Source organism: Muscardinus avellanarius (assembly GCF_963383645.1).
Source record: "Muscardinus avellanarius genome assembly, chromosome: 7".
Taxonomy (NCBI): domain Eukaryota; kingdom Metazoa; phylum Chordata; class Mammalia; order Rodentia; family Gliridae; genus Muscardinus; species Muscardinus avellanarius.
Window position 1 is genome coordinate 67,817,994 of NC_137793.1, and position 13,969 is coordinate 67,831,962.

At 35.7% G+C, this 13,969-nt stretch overlaps 1 protein-coding gene across 1 annotated transcript in view; it reads right to left on the reverse strand.

Moving 5' to 3' along the window:
* Positions 1–13,969, reverse strand: part of MIA3 (MIA SH3 domain ER export factor 3) — a gene marked incomplete at both ends in the record, with an annotated part of 59,927 nt that overhangs the window by 3,612 nt on the left and 42,346 nt on the right. The window contains 17 exons of the mRNA XM_080698704.1: positions 380–517; positions 882–982; positions 1,091–1,158; positions 1,235–1,270; positions 1,382–1,442; positions 2,131–2,232; positions 7,325–7,463; positions 7,636–7,726; positions 7,816–7,871; positions 9,099–9,213; positions 9,311–9,433; positions 10,194–10,298; positions 10,462–10,533; positions 11,826–11,936; positions 12,023–12,100; positions 12,338–12,426; positions 13,133–13,154. Coding sequence (XP_080554830.1) covers positions 380–517; positions 882–982; positions 1,091–1,158; positions 1,235–1,270; positions 1,382–1,442; positions 2,131–2,232; positions 7,325–7,463; positions 7,636–7,726; positions 7,816–7,871; positions 9,099–9,213; positions 9,311–9,433; positions 10,194–10,298; positions 10,462–10,533; positions 11,826–11,936; positions 12,023–12,100; positions 12,338–12,426; positions 13,133–13,154 — 1,507 coding nt within the window. The remainder of the gene's footprint in view (positions 1–379; positions 518–881; positions 983–1,090; positions 1,159–1,234; positions 1,271–1,381; positions 1,443–2,130; positions 2,233–7,324; positions 7,464–7,635; positions 7,727–7,815; positions 7,872–9,098; positions 9,214–9,310; positions 9,434–10,193; positions 10,299–10,461; positions 10,534–11,825; positions 11,937–12,022; positions 12,101–12,337; positions 12,427–13,132; positions 13,155–13,969) is intronic.

Here is a 13,969-nt window from a genome sequence, read left to right on the forward strand (position 1 = left end):
GGCTGGCTTTTTTTCCATCTGTTTGTAATCTTACCAAGTACTATAGACTAAATGTTACAGCATTTCATGTTATAGTAAGGATAAACAGTATGCATACTGCATTCACTATCAAATTTTAGGACTACTTTTAGAATATTTGGGAGAGGAACACCACAAATTTAAAGATAAGGGCTTACAATTCACAGAATAAAATTAAAAAGCAAAATACTTTCTGTTCTATAGAAGATATTGTAGTGGATAAACTATCCACTAAGTTGAAATAAGAAATTTTCTTCTCTATGCTGGATAGAACCAAATTTAAAATGTTTTTATTAGAATTCTCAAAATAGGGGGAACCCACCCAAAATAGTTTATTGCAAGGCAATATGTGAATGCTCACCAAATTCACTTCTAGGCATTTCCCTTCGACCAAGAGTGGCAGACAGAGGTCTCCCAGGCAGCTCTGCTGTCAGGGGAGGGGAACATTCTCCACCACTCACAGGGGATGGGCCGAAAGAGCCATTCTGGCTCAGTGGACCTGAAGATGACAAGGCTTTGTTAGCACTTTTTTTTTTTTTTTTTTTGGTGGTACTGGGATTCCTGGAAGCCCTTCTACCTCCGGGCTACACTCCCACGGGCTACACTCCAGACCTATTTTTTAACTTTTTTATGTGGAAACAGGGTCTCTTAAGCCAGAGAGGCTGGCTCCAAACCAGCGCGATCCTCCTGTCTCCGCCTCCCAAGCGCGGGGATTACAAGCGTTTGCCACCACGCCTGGCTTGTTACCACTTTAAGAAGCCTTTTTACCCTTTAGGAAGTTCCTTACACACAGAAATAAAGAGTAATTTACATACATTCTGCACCAGAAAATGGACTGCTTCCCTTCACAAAGTGTTCCCTACCTCTTCGGGGAGGGTTTTGTGTATTTGGTCTTCCTGGCATTGGTTTTACAATCACAGGTTCCTCTTGCCGCATCGCCATCTTTTGGCTCATCTCCAATAATCTTAAACATTGAGAAAGAATAGACTTAAAAATGAAATAGAAATCAATTCCTTATTAGATACCCATAGCCTTAAAACACATTGAAAATACAGACACCCAAATGACATACTTGTGTCTCAAGTTAGCAGCTTCTCTTTTCTCTTCAGCTATAGCTCTTTCTGCAGCACGAGCTTTGAGCTATTGGAAGAAAAGTATTCAAATTCAGCTGTGATAGGTATGTACCAAGTAAAGAAAAGGAAAAAAAAAATCTTACCCAGTTATCATGAGCTTTCTTCTCATGAGCAGCAATCTAGAAAGGACAACATGTCAAAAAATATGTTTAGGGACTCATTATAGTAGCCTCTGACTGTCTGAATTAAATGTCAAAGAATTCTGCAACTACAGAGCATTATTATATTACCTGGCTTTTAAATGAGCGCTCTGTTCTCTGTAATTCTTCCTCCATTTCTTCAATTCTCCGCCTAAGAATAACACTTGCTTTTATTAGTTAAAACACAAGTGAATAAAACTTGAAGCCATTGGCCATTTATAGTTAAAACACAACTGAATAAAATTTGAAGTCATTGGCCATGTTCTGTTTACTTTAAAACTTTATCTTATATATATTTTATATAGTTATAAGAGTACAGTATGACCAGAACTAATATATAATTTCTTTATTTGTCATTTAATGGCTAAAGATTCTGAGTTGATAAATTATAATTCCTTAACTTTTTTGCTGTTCTGAAATAATTCTGCTAGGAACATCTTCCTCCATAAAACTTTTATCTTCTTTTAATTATACCCATAGAAAATTTCCCAGAGTTATGACTACTTTGCCTATCAAATGGTACAGTCACTTTAATGGTTTTTGATACATCACACTGCAAACTGCTTTCTTAAAGAATTACTCCAACATACAAAACCCTCAGAACCATTTGCATGAACCAACTTTCCTTACAGCCTCACTGGCATTGAGTATATGTAAATTTGGGGTTACCTTTTTTTTGTTAACTGAAATTTTTTTTCCCTATGTGAATTGAATGATACTCTTATCATCTCAATATTTTATACTTCAGTGCTATTTTTCTACATTATATATAAAAACAGTTTAAAAAGAAAGGTAATGCTAGTTCATTAGCCCAGGGACACCTTGGAGATTTCACTCACTTGTAAGTTTTTACTTCCTCTGCAGTCAAAACCACCTTTTCATCTGCAGCTGACAGTCGCTGCTCCCTTTCTTGCCGATCATACTCTTCTCGACTCAGTTTCCTAAGATAAAATCAGTTGTCACATGAAAAGTTCTTATTACTCCCAGCAGTCTGTCTAAATGATCTAACCGAATGTCATTTCCCATCCTTCTGTAAAACATGCAGACATTACAGAGTCAGAGGAAGGAATGAAACCTTCAACTGAGGAAATCAAACTCTGGCCTCTTGGCAAATCACTTGTATGTTCTAACCTTTCTTCATAATTCTCTATCCACCAGTAAATAAAAAAACGTAAAAAACACTGTGTGTTACACAGGGAAGTCTCCTGTGCTTAAGTGATGAAAACTCACTTTCCTTTCAATGTGAAAGGCCAGGAACACAAACTAATTAGGATAAAGCAGAGGATAACACCTCTTATTTCTGCCATAGCCAAGGCACTAATTTATTTTATCATAGAATTGTTTCTCAATTCAAGACTGGTACCATGATAAAGTTATAGTCAAAGAAAAAGCCTTTTAGGAATACTTTCTACCTGTGTTATTAACCACAGAACATTTTCATACTTCAGACATGGAATTCCTACTACCTATCTCCATGGAACTGTGATTAAGAAAAAATCTAAGTACTGACACTGTCTACCAATTGAAAAAAGAATTCAAACTGCCCCATAATAAAGGTATTATTTACTGAAAACTGGTTTTAACTCTACTCTTGAAGCTCAAGATGTCAATCTCCTATAACAGAGATTGTAAAGGTACCAACATTTCATGGTCTAAAATGCTTTTTTTCCTGCTTATCTTTGTACTACTTTAGCCATAGGTCCAATTCAAAAGATAAAGCAAACTTAAAAGAACTATAGTAAAAAAAGAAGGGTGAGGGGATAACGGGCATTCTATATTCTTTTATAACTGTCCATTCAATACTTCAACATGTATTTTAAGAACGGCTGTAATAGTTACCTTGTAAAATGGTAAAGATAAAAGTATGGGGACTAAGAAGCTTGCAGTTTCATGTATAAAAGATGCATAAGGAAACAGAATAATCTCCACTTGACTGGCTTAAGAAAGGATGTTTAAAGAAAAACAAAAAACAAAACTCAGTCCTGAAGACGAACAGAACAAATTTTGTTGTTAATAACGGGTGAGTTACACAGTTCACAATTCCCAATCTATGGAACGAGCCAAGATGTTCATCAACAGGTGAATGGATTACAAAACTATGGGATATGTAAACAATGGAACTTTACTCAGCAATAAAGAACAAAATTATGTAATTTGCAAGGAAATGGATATAACTGGAGAACATTATACTAAGTGAGATTAGTCAGTCAAAAAAGTAAAAATGACCACATTTTCTCCTTAATATTCGGAAGCTAGGGAAAAATTGGATCATAGGAGGAACTCTCGACAAAAAAAGAGAAACCAGAGATGAGTAAATAAGGTGACCTGACTGAGGGGGATGAGAGGGGGAAGAGAGAAATTCCCTATTGTACATGATGTATATTCACAAACATCAAAGTCCATCAGTAAGCTAAACATGAGGAGAGAGGGGAGAGGGACTGGGATGGGAATTGAGGAAGGCTGAGTGATGTGTGCATGTATGCCTCTATCATCTTTTACCCCATTAAGATGCACAATACACCAATAAAACAATTATTTAATGGGGGAGTTAGTCTGAGAACACTGAACAATCAGAACATCTTGACAAAAAATATAAAGAATGTACTTGAAGGCTTCAGAGCCAATAAGACAGTGAAGATATGTATATGTGGCCAAGATACAGTGGGAAGAGGAATCTAAGAATTATAAGTAAGGCTGGCATTTTAAACCATTTTTCCTAGGTTCATCCACTCACTGAAGTTAATACAGATATATAGGAGGCTGAAAAAATCCTTCATTAAATTTCTGGGCTCAGAGAAGAAGTGGAGTTTAGGGCTACAAACAGGGAGGGCCCCTACTACAAGTCCTAGGCTTTGGGTTGAGACTAGAAATCACAAAGTTGTACTGAACAGGAAAACTGGATTGGAAACACTGAAAGGACAAAGCTATTCTTGAATGACCTTAATTACTGACTACATAAAAGTGACAACCACTTGCTAGAATTAACCTCAATTCTTTCCCATAGGAAGATAATTCATCTTGAGCCTCAAATTGTCTACAATTGCCACTCCCTTTGGCATTCAATCAAAACTAAGCACACCACAAGACAAGACTGAGCAAGATCCACCAAAGGAATCCACCAAGATCCACTATGTAAGGGGATTATCGCAGAGTTTAAAGGAAGTGTGCCTTATACAAAAACAAAAGTAAAGGTCAAAAATGAGGAGTCTCAGCAAAGGATTATAAAATAAAAATGAGGGTATGACAGTCTGCCTGTAGTCCCAGCAACTCAAGAGGCTGAGGCAGGAGGATTGTGAAATTGAGACCAGCTTGGGAAACACAGTGATATCCTGCCTCTTATAAGAAAAATAAGGGGCCAGGTGTGGTGGCACATGCTTATAATCCCATTTAAAAAAAAAAAAGGGCTGGAGGTAGAATGCTCCAGGGTTCTGTCTCCAATATAAAAATGGATTGCAAGTGTTTGGCCAGTCTCAGGTACTTGGTGAGGCCCTCCACAACTCAGTAAGGCCCTATTTCAAAAATAAAGAAAAAATAGGGCTGAGGGTATAGTGCAGAGGTAGAATGACACGGAGTTTAATTCCCAGTACCTGGAAAAGAAAATAAAAGAGAAAAGAAAAGAAAAGAATCCATAGAATTATTTTAGCAGCATATTTGACAAGTGAGATCTTAGCACTTCTAAGATGGGTCAGAAGAAAGTGTCTGAAATGAAGCAAATTCAGAATGTAAGAGAAATAGGGGAAATCAAAGTCTACCATGTTTAAATTAGAATCAAAAGAAGAAAAATTAACATGAGAAAAGACCTCAAAATTCAAGAGATAGTTATAAGCCCCGAGCAGCATCATTATAAGATAGGTGTACGTGAAACCTTACTTAGGTGCTTCCCAATACAGCTGCTCAAAAACCAAGAGGAAAAATGTTTTTTCTCTCTCTTTTCTTTTTAACCCAGGGGCATGGCACTTCCAAGCTGAACCCCCAGCCTTTTTTATTTTTTGTTTTGAAAATAAGGTCTCACTAATTTGGCTGTCCTTGAACCAGCAATCCTCCTGACTCAGGCTACCAAGTACTGGGATTATGCCACCATGTCTGACTTAAGAAAAATGCTTTCTAAAGGAGTTAGGGCAGGGGGCAGACATTTGTAAAAGCAAACATAACAGAGAAAATGGAGTCCTTAAACATTAAAACCAGAAGATAAGTAATCAGCTATCTTTAAAGGGCCAAAATTCTATAGCCAGCAGAAAGATCCTTTACAAATAAAAGCTGGTTTTAATTGTAATCATAAAGCTCAAGATGTTAATCTACCATAATACAGATATAAAGCTAGCAACATTTAATGGTTTAACAATGCTATTCTGTTTATTCTTGTACTTCTTTAATAAACTTATCAAATCTAACTAAAAGACATTCTTAAAGTCAAATAAAAGTAATTTCAAATTAAAGACTGGATATGTTGAATGCAGAACTGTACCAACTGTAAGTATGTGTATAAATGGAATGAATTTTGGTACGCTGGTAAAAAGAGTGAAAATGTCTTGTGAAGTTTAGGGTACACAGAGCATTAACATGCTACCACAATGGTACCTAAGTCAGGAAATCTTAGAGCCCAGACAGAAGTAAGTCTATTAATTTTGTCAGACTTTTAATAAGTCTAGAATATATACCTTGGTCTTTAAGGTGATTGTAAGAAGAAAAGCTGCACCCCGCTGAGTTACTCCATGATGATTAGAGTGACATTTTCAGGCTGTGTGCTTAACTCTGAGTTACTACACTTTGTAAAGCAGTAGATTGCCATGAGTTACTCTGTTTCCTTTTCTCTGTGTGTGTGGCACTGGGAATGGAACCCAGGGGCATTCCACCTCTGAGCTACAACCCCAGCCATATTTTTTATTCTTTATTTTGAAATGGTCTCACTGAGTTGCAAAGGGCCTCACTAAATAGTAGCTGAGGCTGTCCTCGAACCGTGATCCTCCTGTCTCAGCCTCCCAAGTGCTGCAATTACAAGCATGTGCCACCAACCCACAGTTACCCTATTTAGAGAGCAAGCATTGAGGTAGAATTATTTGATACCGTGTTTGAACAAGTAAACACCATCTACATAGCCCAACCATATAAGGCACAGACTGGTAACTTAATCACACTAATAAAAAAGGATCACCTGTGAACTCATCAAATTAATTAAATCAGTAGCTGGGCGTGGTGGCGCATGCCCATAATCGCGTAGGTTTGAAGCCAGCCTCCCTGGCTTAAGAGACCCTGTTTCCAAATTAAAAAAATATATAAAATAGGTCTGGGAGTGTAGCCCGGATGTAAAAGGGTTTCCAGAAACCCCAGTACCACCAAAAAAAAAAAAAAAAAAAATCAGTAACACAGGGACGCATGGGTACACCAACCTCCCATAAGGAAAACTAGACATAAGAGCTTATCAAAAGCAGGGCGTGGTGATAATCCTTATAATCCTAGTACTTGGGATGCTAACACAGGAGGATCTCGGGCTCAAGGACAGCCTCAGCAAGTCTCAGCAACCTAGTGAGACCTTGTTTCAAAATAAAAATAAGATAGGGTTGGGGTTGTAGTTCAGAGGTAAAATGCTCCTGGGTTCAAAACCCAGTGCCACCAAAAAATAAAAATAAAAAATAAAAATAAAAAATAAAAACAAAAAGCGAGCTTATCAAACACACCAGATGTAACTTCTTCACCTGAAACCTAGAATTACATAATTGACCACAAAGAACAGGAAGTGAAGTAAGTAGAACAGAGCCACGGAAAGGGTATGGATCTTGGGGAAAAAAAGATTTCCACAACAATTAACTATTAATACTGGTAAACCACTCCCCTTTCATATGAATTACAGGCAATAATTTCTGATAATTGGTTAGAATGAAAAGAAAAGTATGGGAAACAATCACATAGGCAAATCTCTACTAATTACAAATTAAAATAATTATAAATAATCTTTAAAAAAAGACCAACTCATCTCCATTAGGTCACACGTTTGGTGATAACATTATCCTTAACAGTGAAAAGTGAGAATCTTACTTCTGTAGAGCCATCTCCTTCTGCTGGTAAAGTTCATTCAGAATCTCCACTTTCTGCCTCAGTGTTTGGCACTCATCTTCCAGCCCAGCTTTGGTGGACTGCAGTGAATTGCGGTCACCTTCTAATTTCTTTATCTGGTCTGTAAAGAAGAAAACAGCTGATCTCTATGTGTGCACAGGGACTTCAGAACTTGGTTGAGGGGGTAGTACTGAGAGGAGTGAGGAGCATAAAAGCAAGAGTCATTCTGTATCTTTCCAATGAAATTTTAAATCTATCCAACACATTACAAATTCTTCTCAAGAAGAACTCACCTTCCAGGTTACATTTTGTGGACATGGAGGCTCTTAGCTTAAGTTGTAAAAGTTTTAGATCCTCTTCAACTACTGATATTGCAGTTTGTGTCTAAAAAATGCAAAAGAGAGATGGAGTCTTAAAAGAGAGGCACAGTAAAAATTTGCAAACACTTATGGGACTCTTGCAAAATACTATACCCGAGAGACATCCATCATCTGCTTAATTTGACTTTTCATCTTCTCATTCCGGTCACCTAAAAAACAGAAGTCTTCAATTGCTTTTCCTTCCCTTGCTTTTTAACTAGATATTTTCTTGTCTTCTCCCCAAATAAACAAGGATCATGTTCAAACATTGAAAGAAAAACAACCAACAGAACTCATTAGACTGACTTTTAAAACAACTGCAAACTTAGATTTAAAATGAATTTTAGTATATACAATAAAAAATGTTATATGTGCTGTTCTTGAGCAAAAAGACATAAGGTAAAGTTCCTCTGTCTCTGGCAGATCTTGATCTAGGCAAATATCTTATTTAGAAAGATTCAATCCTCTCTTCTTCCTCAAATCTGCTACCAAGTGTGGCTTAAAATACCTACTATAAGCCTGGTGTTGTGGTGCATCCTTGTAATCCAGCATTTGGGAGGCTGAGGCAAGAAGATCGCAGTTCATTGACAGCCTCAGTTACTTAGTGAGGCCCTTTGCAACTCAGTGAGACTCTCTTTCAAAAATAAAAATAGAGCCAGGCATGGTGGCGCACGCTTGTAATCCCAGCATCTGGGAGGCTGAAACAGGAAGATGGCAGTTTAAGGATAGTCTCAGCTACTTAGTGAGGCCCTTTGCAACTAAATAAAGAGGAAAAAGAATAAAGAAAAAAATAGGGCTGGGGTTTAGCTCGAAGGGAGAATGCCCATGGGTTCCATCCCCAGTACCGCTTAAATAAATAAATAAATAAATAAATAAATAAATAAATAATAAATTAAAAAATACCTACTAGGAAAGCAATATTCAACTTGGGAGACAAAATCTGGAAACATATTCCTTCATCAGTAAACACTGCTACCCTCCCTCTAATTTCCTGATATCTCTTAGACTCGGCTCTCACAACTTTAGTTTATGGCTCCTACCACTTCAATACTCTTAAAGCTGGCTGTGGGCCTTAAAACCATACAGCCATAAAGAAATGAGTATTAAAATCAAATATCTCCATAAAATTGAGAAACAATTTTCTCTTACTGTGCAGTGTTCATCATTTAGCAGTATAAGATACTACTTCAATTCTAGCACACATCTCTAACTCTAAATAGGATGGAAAAACAAAGTCAGTAATTCCTTTTGCTACACTATATCCCAGAAACTCATCTCTGCACAATACAAATAGATATATCTACAAATCCAGTGATTTTCATCTACAACTCCAGCACTTAAGAAATTCACCCAGACAGAAAGGTAAGAGGAATGCAACCTTCCAGAGACTATCTTACCTGCCAATTCTCCATTGGCTAATTCATCTGACCCATCTCCTTTATTTGGACCTTCAGATTCACATTCACATTCACATTCTAACCGATTTAACTGTGTAATGCAATTAGTCAAAGCCTAGAAAAGTAAAAAGGAAAAGAAATAAAAGGGTAGAAAAGCCTCTGTAATTTGGAAAATTTTGGAAGAATTCATGTGTTCATGAGAATAAACTTACGTTAATATTATCATCTTTCTCACTGAGAATTACTTCGAAATTTTTCTGAGACTTCTCAAATGATTTCATCTGCTCACTGAGCTCAGCATGTGCTGTCCGCCAGTTTTCAATTTCCTGCTGCAACTGAATACATGAGTTCATATGGGTTAGAGGCTTTGCACTGAAGACATCAGGACCATATGAATGAGATAGGAAGTAGGAAGCCATGCCCCTTCTGGCCTCACTAGGAGCTGAGACCTCAGTTAAGGGAGAGGGAGAATGGTCCTTTCCCATAGACCTGCAGTTAGAATATCAGAGCTATCAAGAAAGTTGACCCTCATCATTGTATTCTCAGAACACTGTGGCAAATTCAAGTAATTCACTTCCAGTAGGAATAAATGGTTACATTTCATATCTCCTAAATCTAGACTCCAGATCATGTAACTTCCCCTGGTCAGTGAAGTAGTAACTGCAAAAGAGGATTATTCATATATATATATATATATATGTGTGTATGTGTGTGTGTGTATATATATATATATATGTGTGTGTGTGTGTGTATATATATATATATATATATATATGTTGTTGTTGTTGTTTGTTTGTTTCTTCTAAAAAGTCAACCCATTCCCTTTTGAAGCCACTCAAGTTAATAACTGATTGGCATTTCATAAAAACTACACACTCTGAGAGCTGCAACAAATTGTATAGAACCAAAAATCCAGAACAGTGCATATATATGCAACTCAAGGTAGGGAACATGGTTTAAATAACACATATCTAAGAACAAGGATCCTGTGTGAGTACTTCCTCCCCTCAAAAATATATCAGAAAAAAGATAATTACCAGGTAATGATATTAAGAACTCTAGCTTACATTATCTATGACACAAGCTTTTCTTTACCTGTTCTTCCTTCTTCTTAAGCCTAGCATTTTCTTCTTGAACCCGATGACATTCGAACTTCACCTTCTCTTCACTAAGCTTAGCTTCATTAAGAGCAATTTGAACCTAAAAAAAAGCTACAATTAGTAAATTTTTTCAAAGGAAAAAGAAGTTAGTTTCCCAACCAGACATCATGCAGTTTACATTTTTTGCACACATTGAATTTCTGCTGCGCAACAAAACTTAAGACATAGTACTAATGTCTTGCAGGAAGGGTAGGCAGCTTTACCTCTGAAAGTTCTGATGTGTTTACTAAAATAACATCCTTTAACTTCTCTATAGATTTCTTGTTTTCCAATATCTGCCATGTGAAAACAAAACACAAAACAATTAAGATTTCAGTAGAAACACTGATATATATGCTAAGAAAGAAGAAACATAAACATTATCACATGCTATCCCCTACATTTCAGGTAAAAGCAGGAAGATTTTCTCCAGTTTAGCCTAGGAGAATATCATAAACTTAAAGAGATGAGAGGAAATACATTAAGTCATAAATACTTCATGATACTTACAAGGTAGTAGATGACCACATAAAAAGGTGAATGTAAAGGGGAAAAAAAAGCTCTCAAGTAAACCAGTTCAAATAAATGTGTTTTTTCCCCCTAGTAATGTAGAAAAAATAAATGCCCATGGTTGCTTTAAAAATTCTCTTGCCTGAATTAAAAATTATAGAATTTAAGGAGATAGATCTCATATACAGAAGAATTTTTAAAATTTATGAAAATATTGGCTCCTCAAGCAGATGGAATAAAACTTTTTTTACTTTTTTTTCTTGTAGGAAAGGGTGCTGAGGATTGAACCCATAGCTTACTGCATACGAGACAAGAGCTCTACCATGGGGGGGGGGGCATGTTTTGTTTTGTTGTGGTTATAGGAATTGAGCCCAGAGGCTTTTTATCTCCAAGTTATATCCCCAGTACTTTAATTTTTGTTTTTGAAACAGGGTCTCATTAAGTTGTAGAGTCTTGCTATTTGCTCAGGCTGGTCTTGGATCTGCCTTCCTCCTGTCTCAGCCTCCCATGTACTGGGGTTACAGGCATGCACCACCAAGCCTTCACTCTTCAACTGTAGACTATGTCCTTAGTAACTTCTTTCCAAAGAACACAGTATGCAACAGATTGAGAAAAAGTAATTTTACAGTGGATAAACCTGACAAATACTGTATCTCATCTCGGTGATCAAGTTCAACTCTTAACTGAGGGGGGGATACATAGGAACCCTCTCTACTATCTTTGTAACTTGTAATTCCCAAACTATTTTAGAGTAAAAAAGTTATTGAATATTGTAAAAACAGAATACAAGGACTATTCAACTTACTCAGCTGGACTACAGTTTCTTAGTTGTTTTCCATGTTCTGGAGGACAGAACCAAGCAAACATTGTCCAGGGATAAGACACAAAATACTCCCTAAGCCCACAGAAAAACTTATTGTATCAGTACTTAAAGTTTCACAAAACAAGTAGAAGTAGGTTCAACTTCCCTGACTCGGAACCTTACTTAGGTTAATAGCATGAGGAAAGTTCAACTTATAAGAACGACTAACTAGTTCAAAAGCTAAATTATACTAATGCTAAGCAGTAACACACTTACCAAGTCCCGATTCTTAGCATTCTGTTCTCTCTCAGATTCTAACATAGTACCAAGGCTTTTAGTTTTGTCACTCAGAGTTTCATTAATTTCTTCAAGTGTCTTGATTTTATCCTACAAAAAAAGATTACCAAGTTAGCAATCATCACTCATTATATTTATTTTTTAATGTAATCCCAAAAAGAGAAAGGATTTTTTACCTTATATTTAATTGCTTCATCAGAGAGAACCATATTTTGTTTTTGGATTTCTTGGACACATTTCTTCGATTCCTTGATCTATGTAAAATAAAGTACTTAGAATTAAGAAATAGAAATTGCTGTCTTCTCAAGACTTGTTTCCAAGTAGGTAACTCCTTACAAATGAAACCAGTACTTTATACATATGACTGCTTAGGATTTGAATATTTTGTAGTAAATAATGAAATAAAATATAATTTTAAAATATAATAATTGAACTATGAAACAGGTAGAAATGATTCAAGCTACAGCAAGGGGGATAAAATAAAAATATACCTTATGCTCATAATTTGACAATTTTTGTGTAAGTTCTACATTTTCTTTTGTTATATTCTCCACTTTTTCAGCAATTTGCTGTTCAGTGACTGAAAAAAAAAATTCACAAGATTATTATGATCACTAAATGAAACTTAATTACTCAAAGTATTAGCAGCACAAGCATGTTAGCTGGCACCATGAGGAAAAAGAACTTTCTTAGCATAACTTTTATGCCCTTAAAAAGCAGTGGATAGTTAAATACCAATAAGGGTATAAAATACTATTATAATTTAAGAAAAATAAATGAATCCTTATTTAAATGACATTCCCATTTAAATTTATTTTAAAGATAGGAAATATAGTAAAATGTTATAGCTTGATGTCCCTTCCTTCATAAAATACTTTTCTTCCCAGAAAACAAAATCATTACAAGATGTATCTACTTTTCAAAGATAAACAAACAGAAAATACAAGCATCCTGATTTACCCTATTATTCAAATTATCTATGTAAATCAGTATTTAAGATGACGATTAATCATTACCAAGCAAGCACTGTTCATACATAACATTCAACTAAAATAATCATTTTCTCCCTACTCCCACAATTTGTTCTTCTTCAGCTCCTTTCTCACTTGGTACCCTCATCATCAACTCTATTATCTAAGCTAGCAACCTAGGAATAGTAAAATTTTAGGAGTTAATAAGTCACTCATACATTAGAAGTCACTATACCGATTTCTAACACACAAAAACCTGTATCAAACACCATATAGAGGGTTAGTGCAAGTAATGAAACAAGCCTAAAATTTTACCTTGATATACTCTATCCTTTACCTAGAAGAGAAAGAAATAGAATTAAGTTTGATGTCAAACATCTGATTAATAAAAATGTTCCTAATACAATAGTCAGAACCATAATCAAACAAGAATATAATAATGTTTTGGTTCAGAATAATAAATCCATAGATTTAAAAAATATAAGATTTAAAAGCATTTCCAGTTTAATTGGTAGTGATAACTTCATAAATAGCCCCTGCCAGTTAAAAGTACGAAGGTGTGCGTCCATTTCATGCTAAACTGTTTACAACCTACAAATGAGCACTGACCAGCCTCATAATATTAGCACATACTTTTAGTGGCAGAAACAGCCTCTACTTTAACAATAAACATATCACTGCTTTAATGCAAAAATCATTTATTTGACAAATCCAAATAGCCAGAATTAAGTCTAGGAACAATGTCTATTCCAAAAGACAGAGGAAACATAATCTCTGGACAGGAATATGCTTCTTCCAGTCACCAGATAACATCTTAGAAATCCTACTCAAAGTTGGCTGCTTGCTGAATTTTTAATAAGCTACATCATATAATTTACACAGACTACTAAAAACAGTGCTAAGAAATCTGGAAGACAAGACTACAAGAAGAGAATGCACATGGAACAAGAGAAATGCCAGCTAACAGCTTCCTGAAAGATAGTCATGAATTATAAGATAATAAAATCTAAGCAGTTACTAATTAAAAACAAAGTACTTCTAAATCTCTTTGTAACTCAGAAGATATTTTTCCTTTTAAGTGTTATAAATAATGATGGGATACTCAGACCAATCCACACATTTAGATATTACACTATCTAGAACACTGCTTAT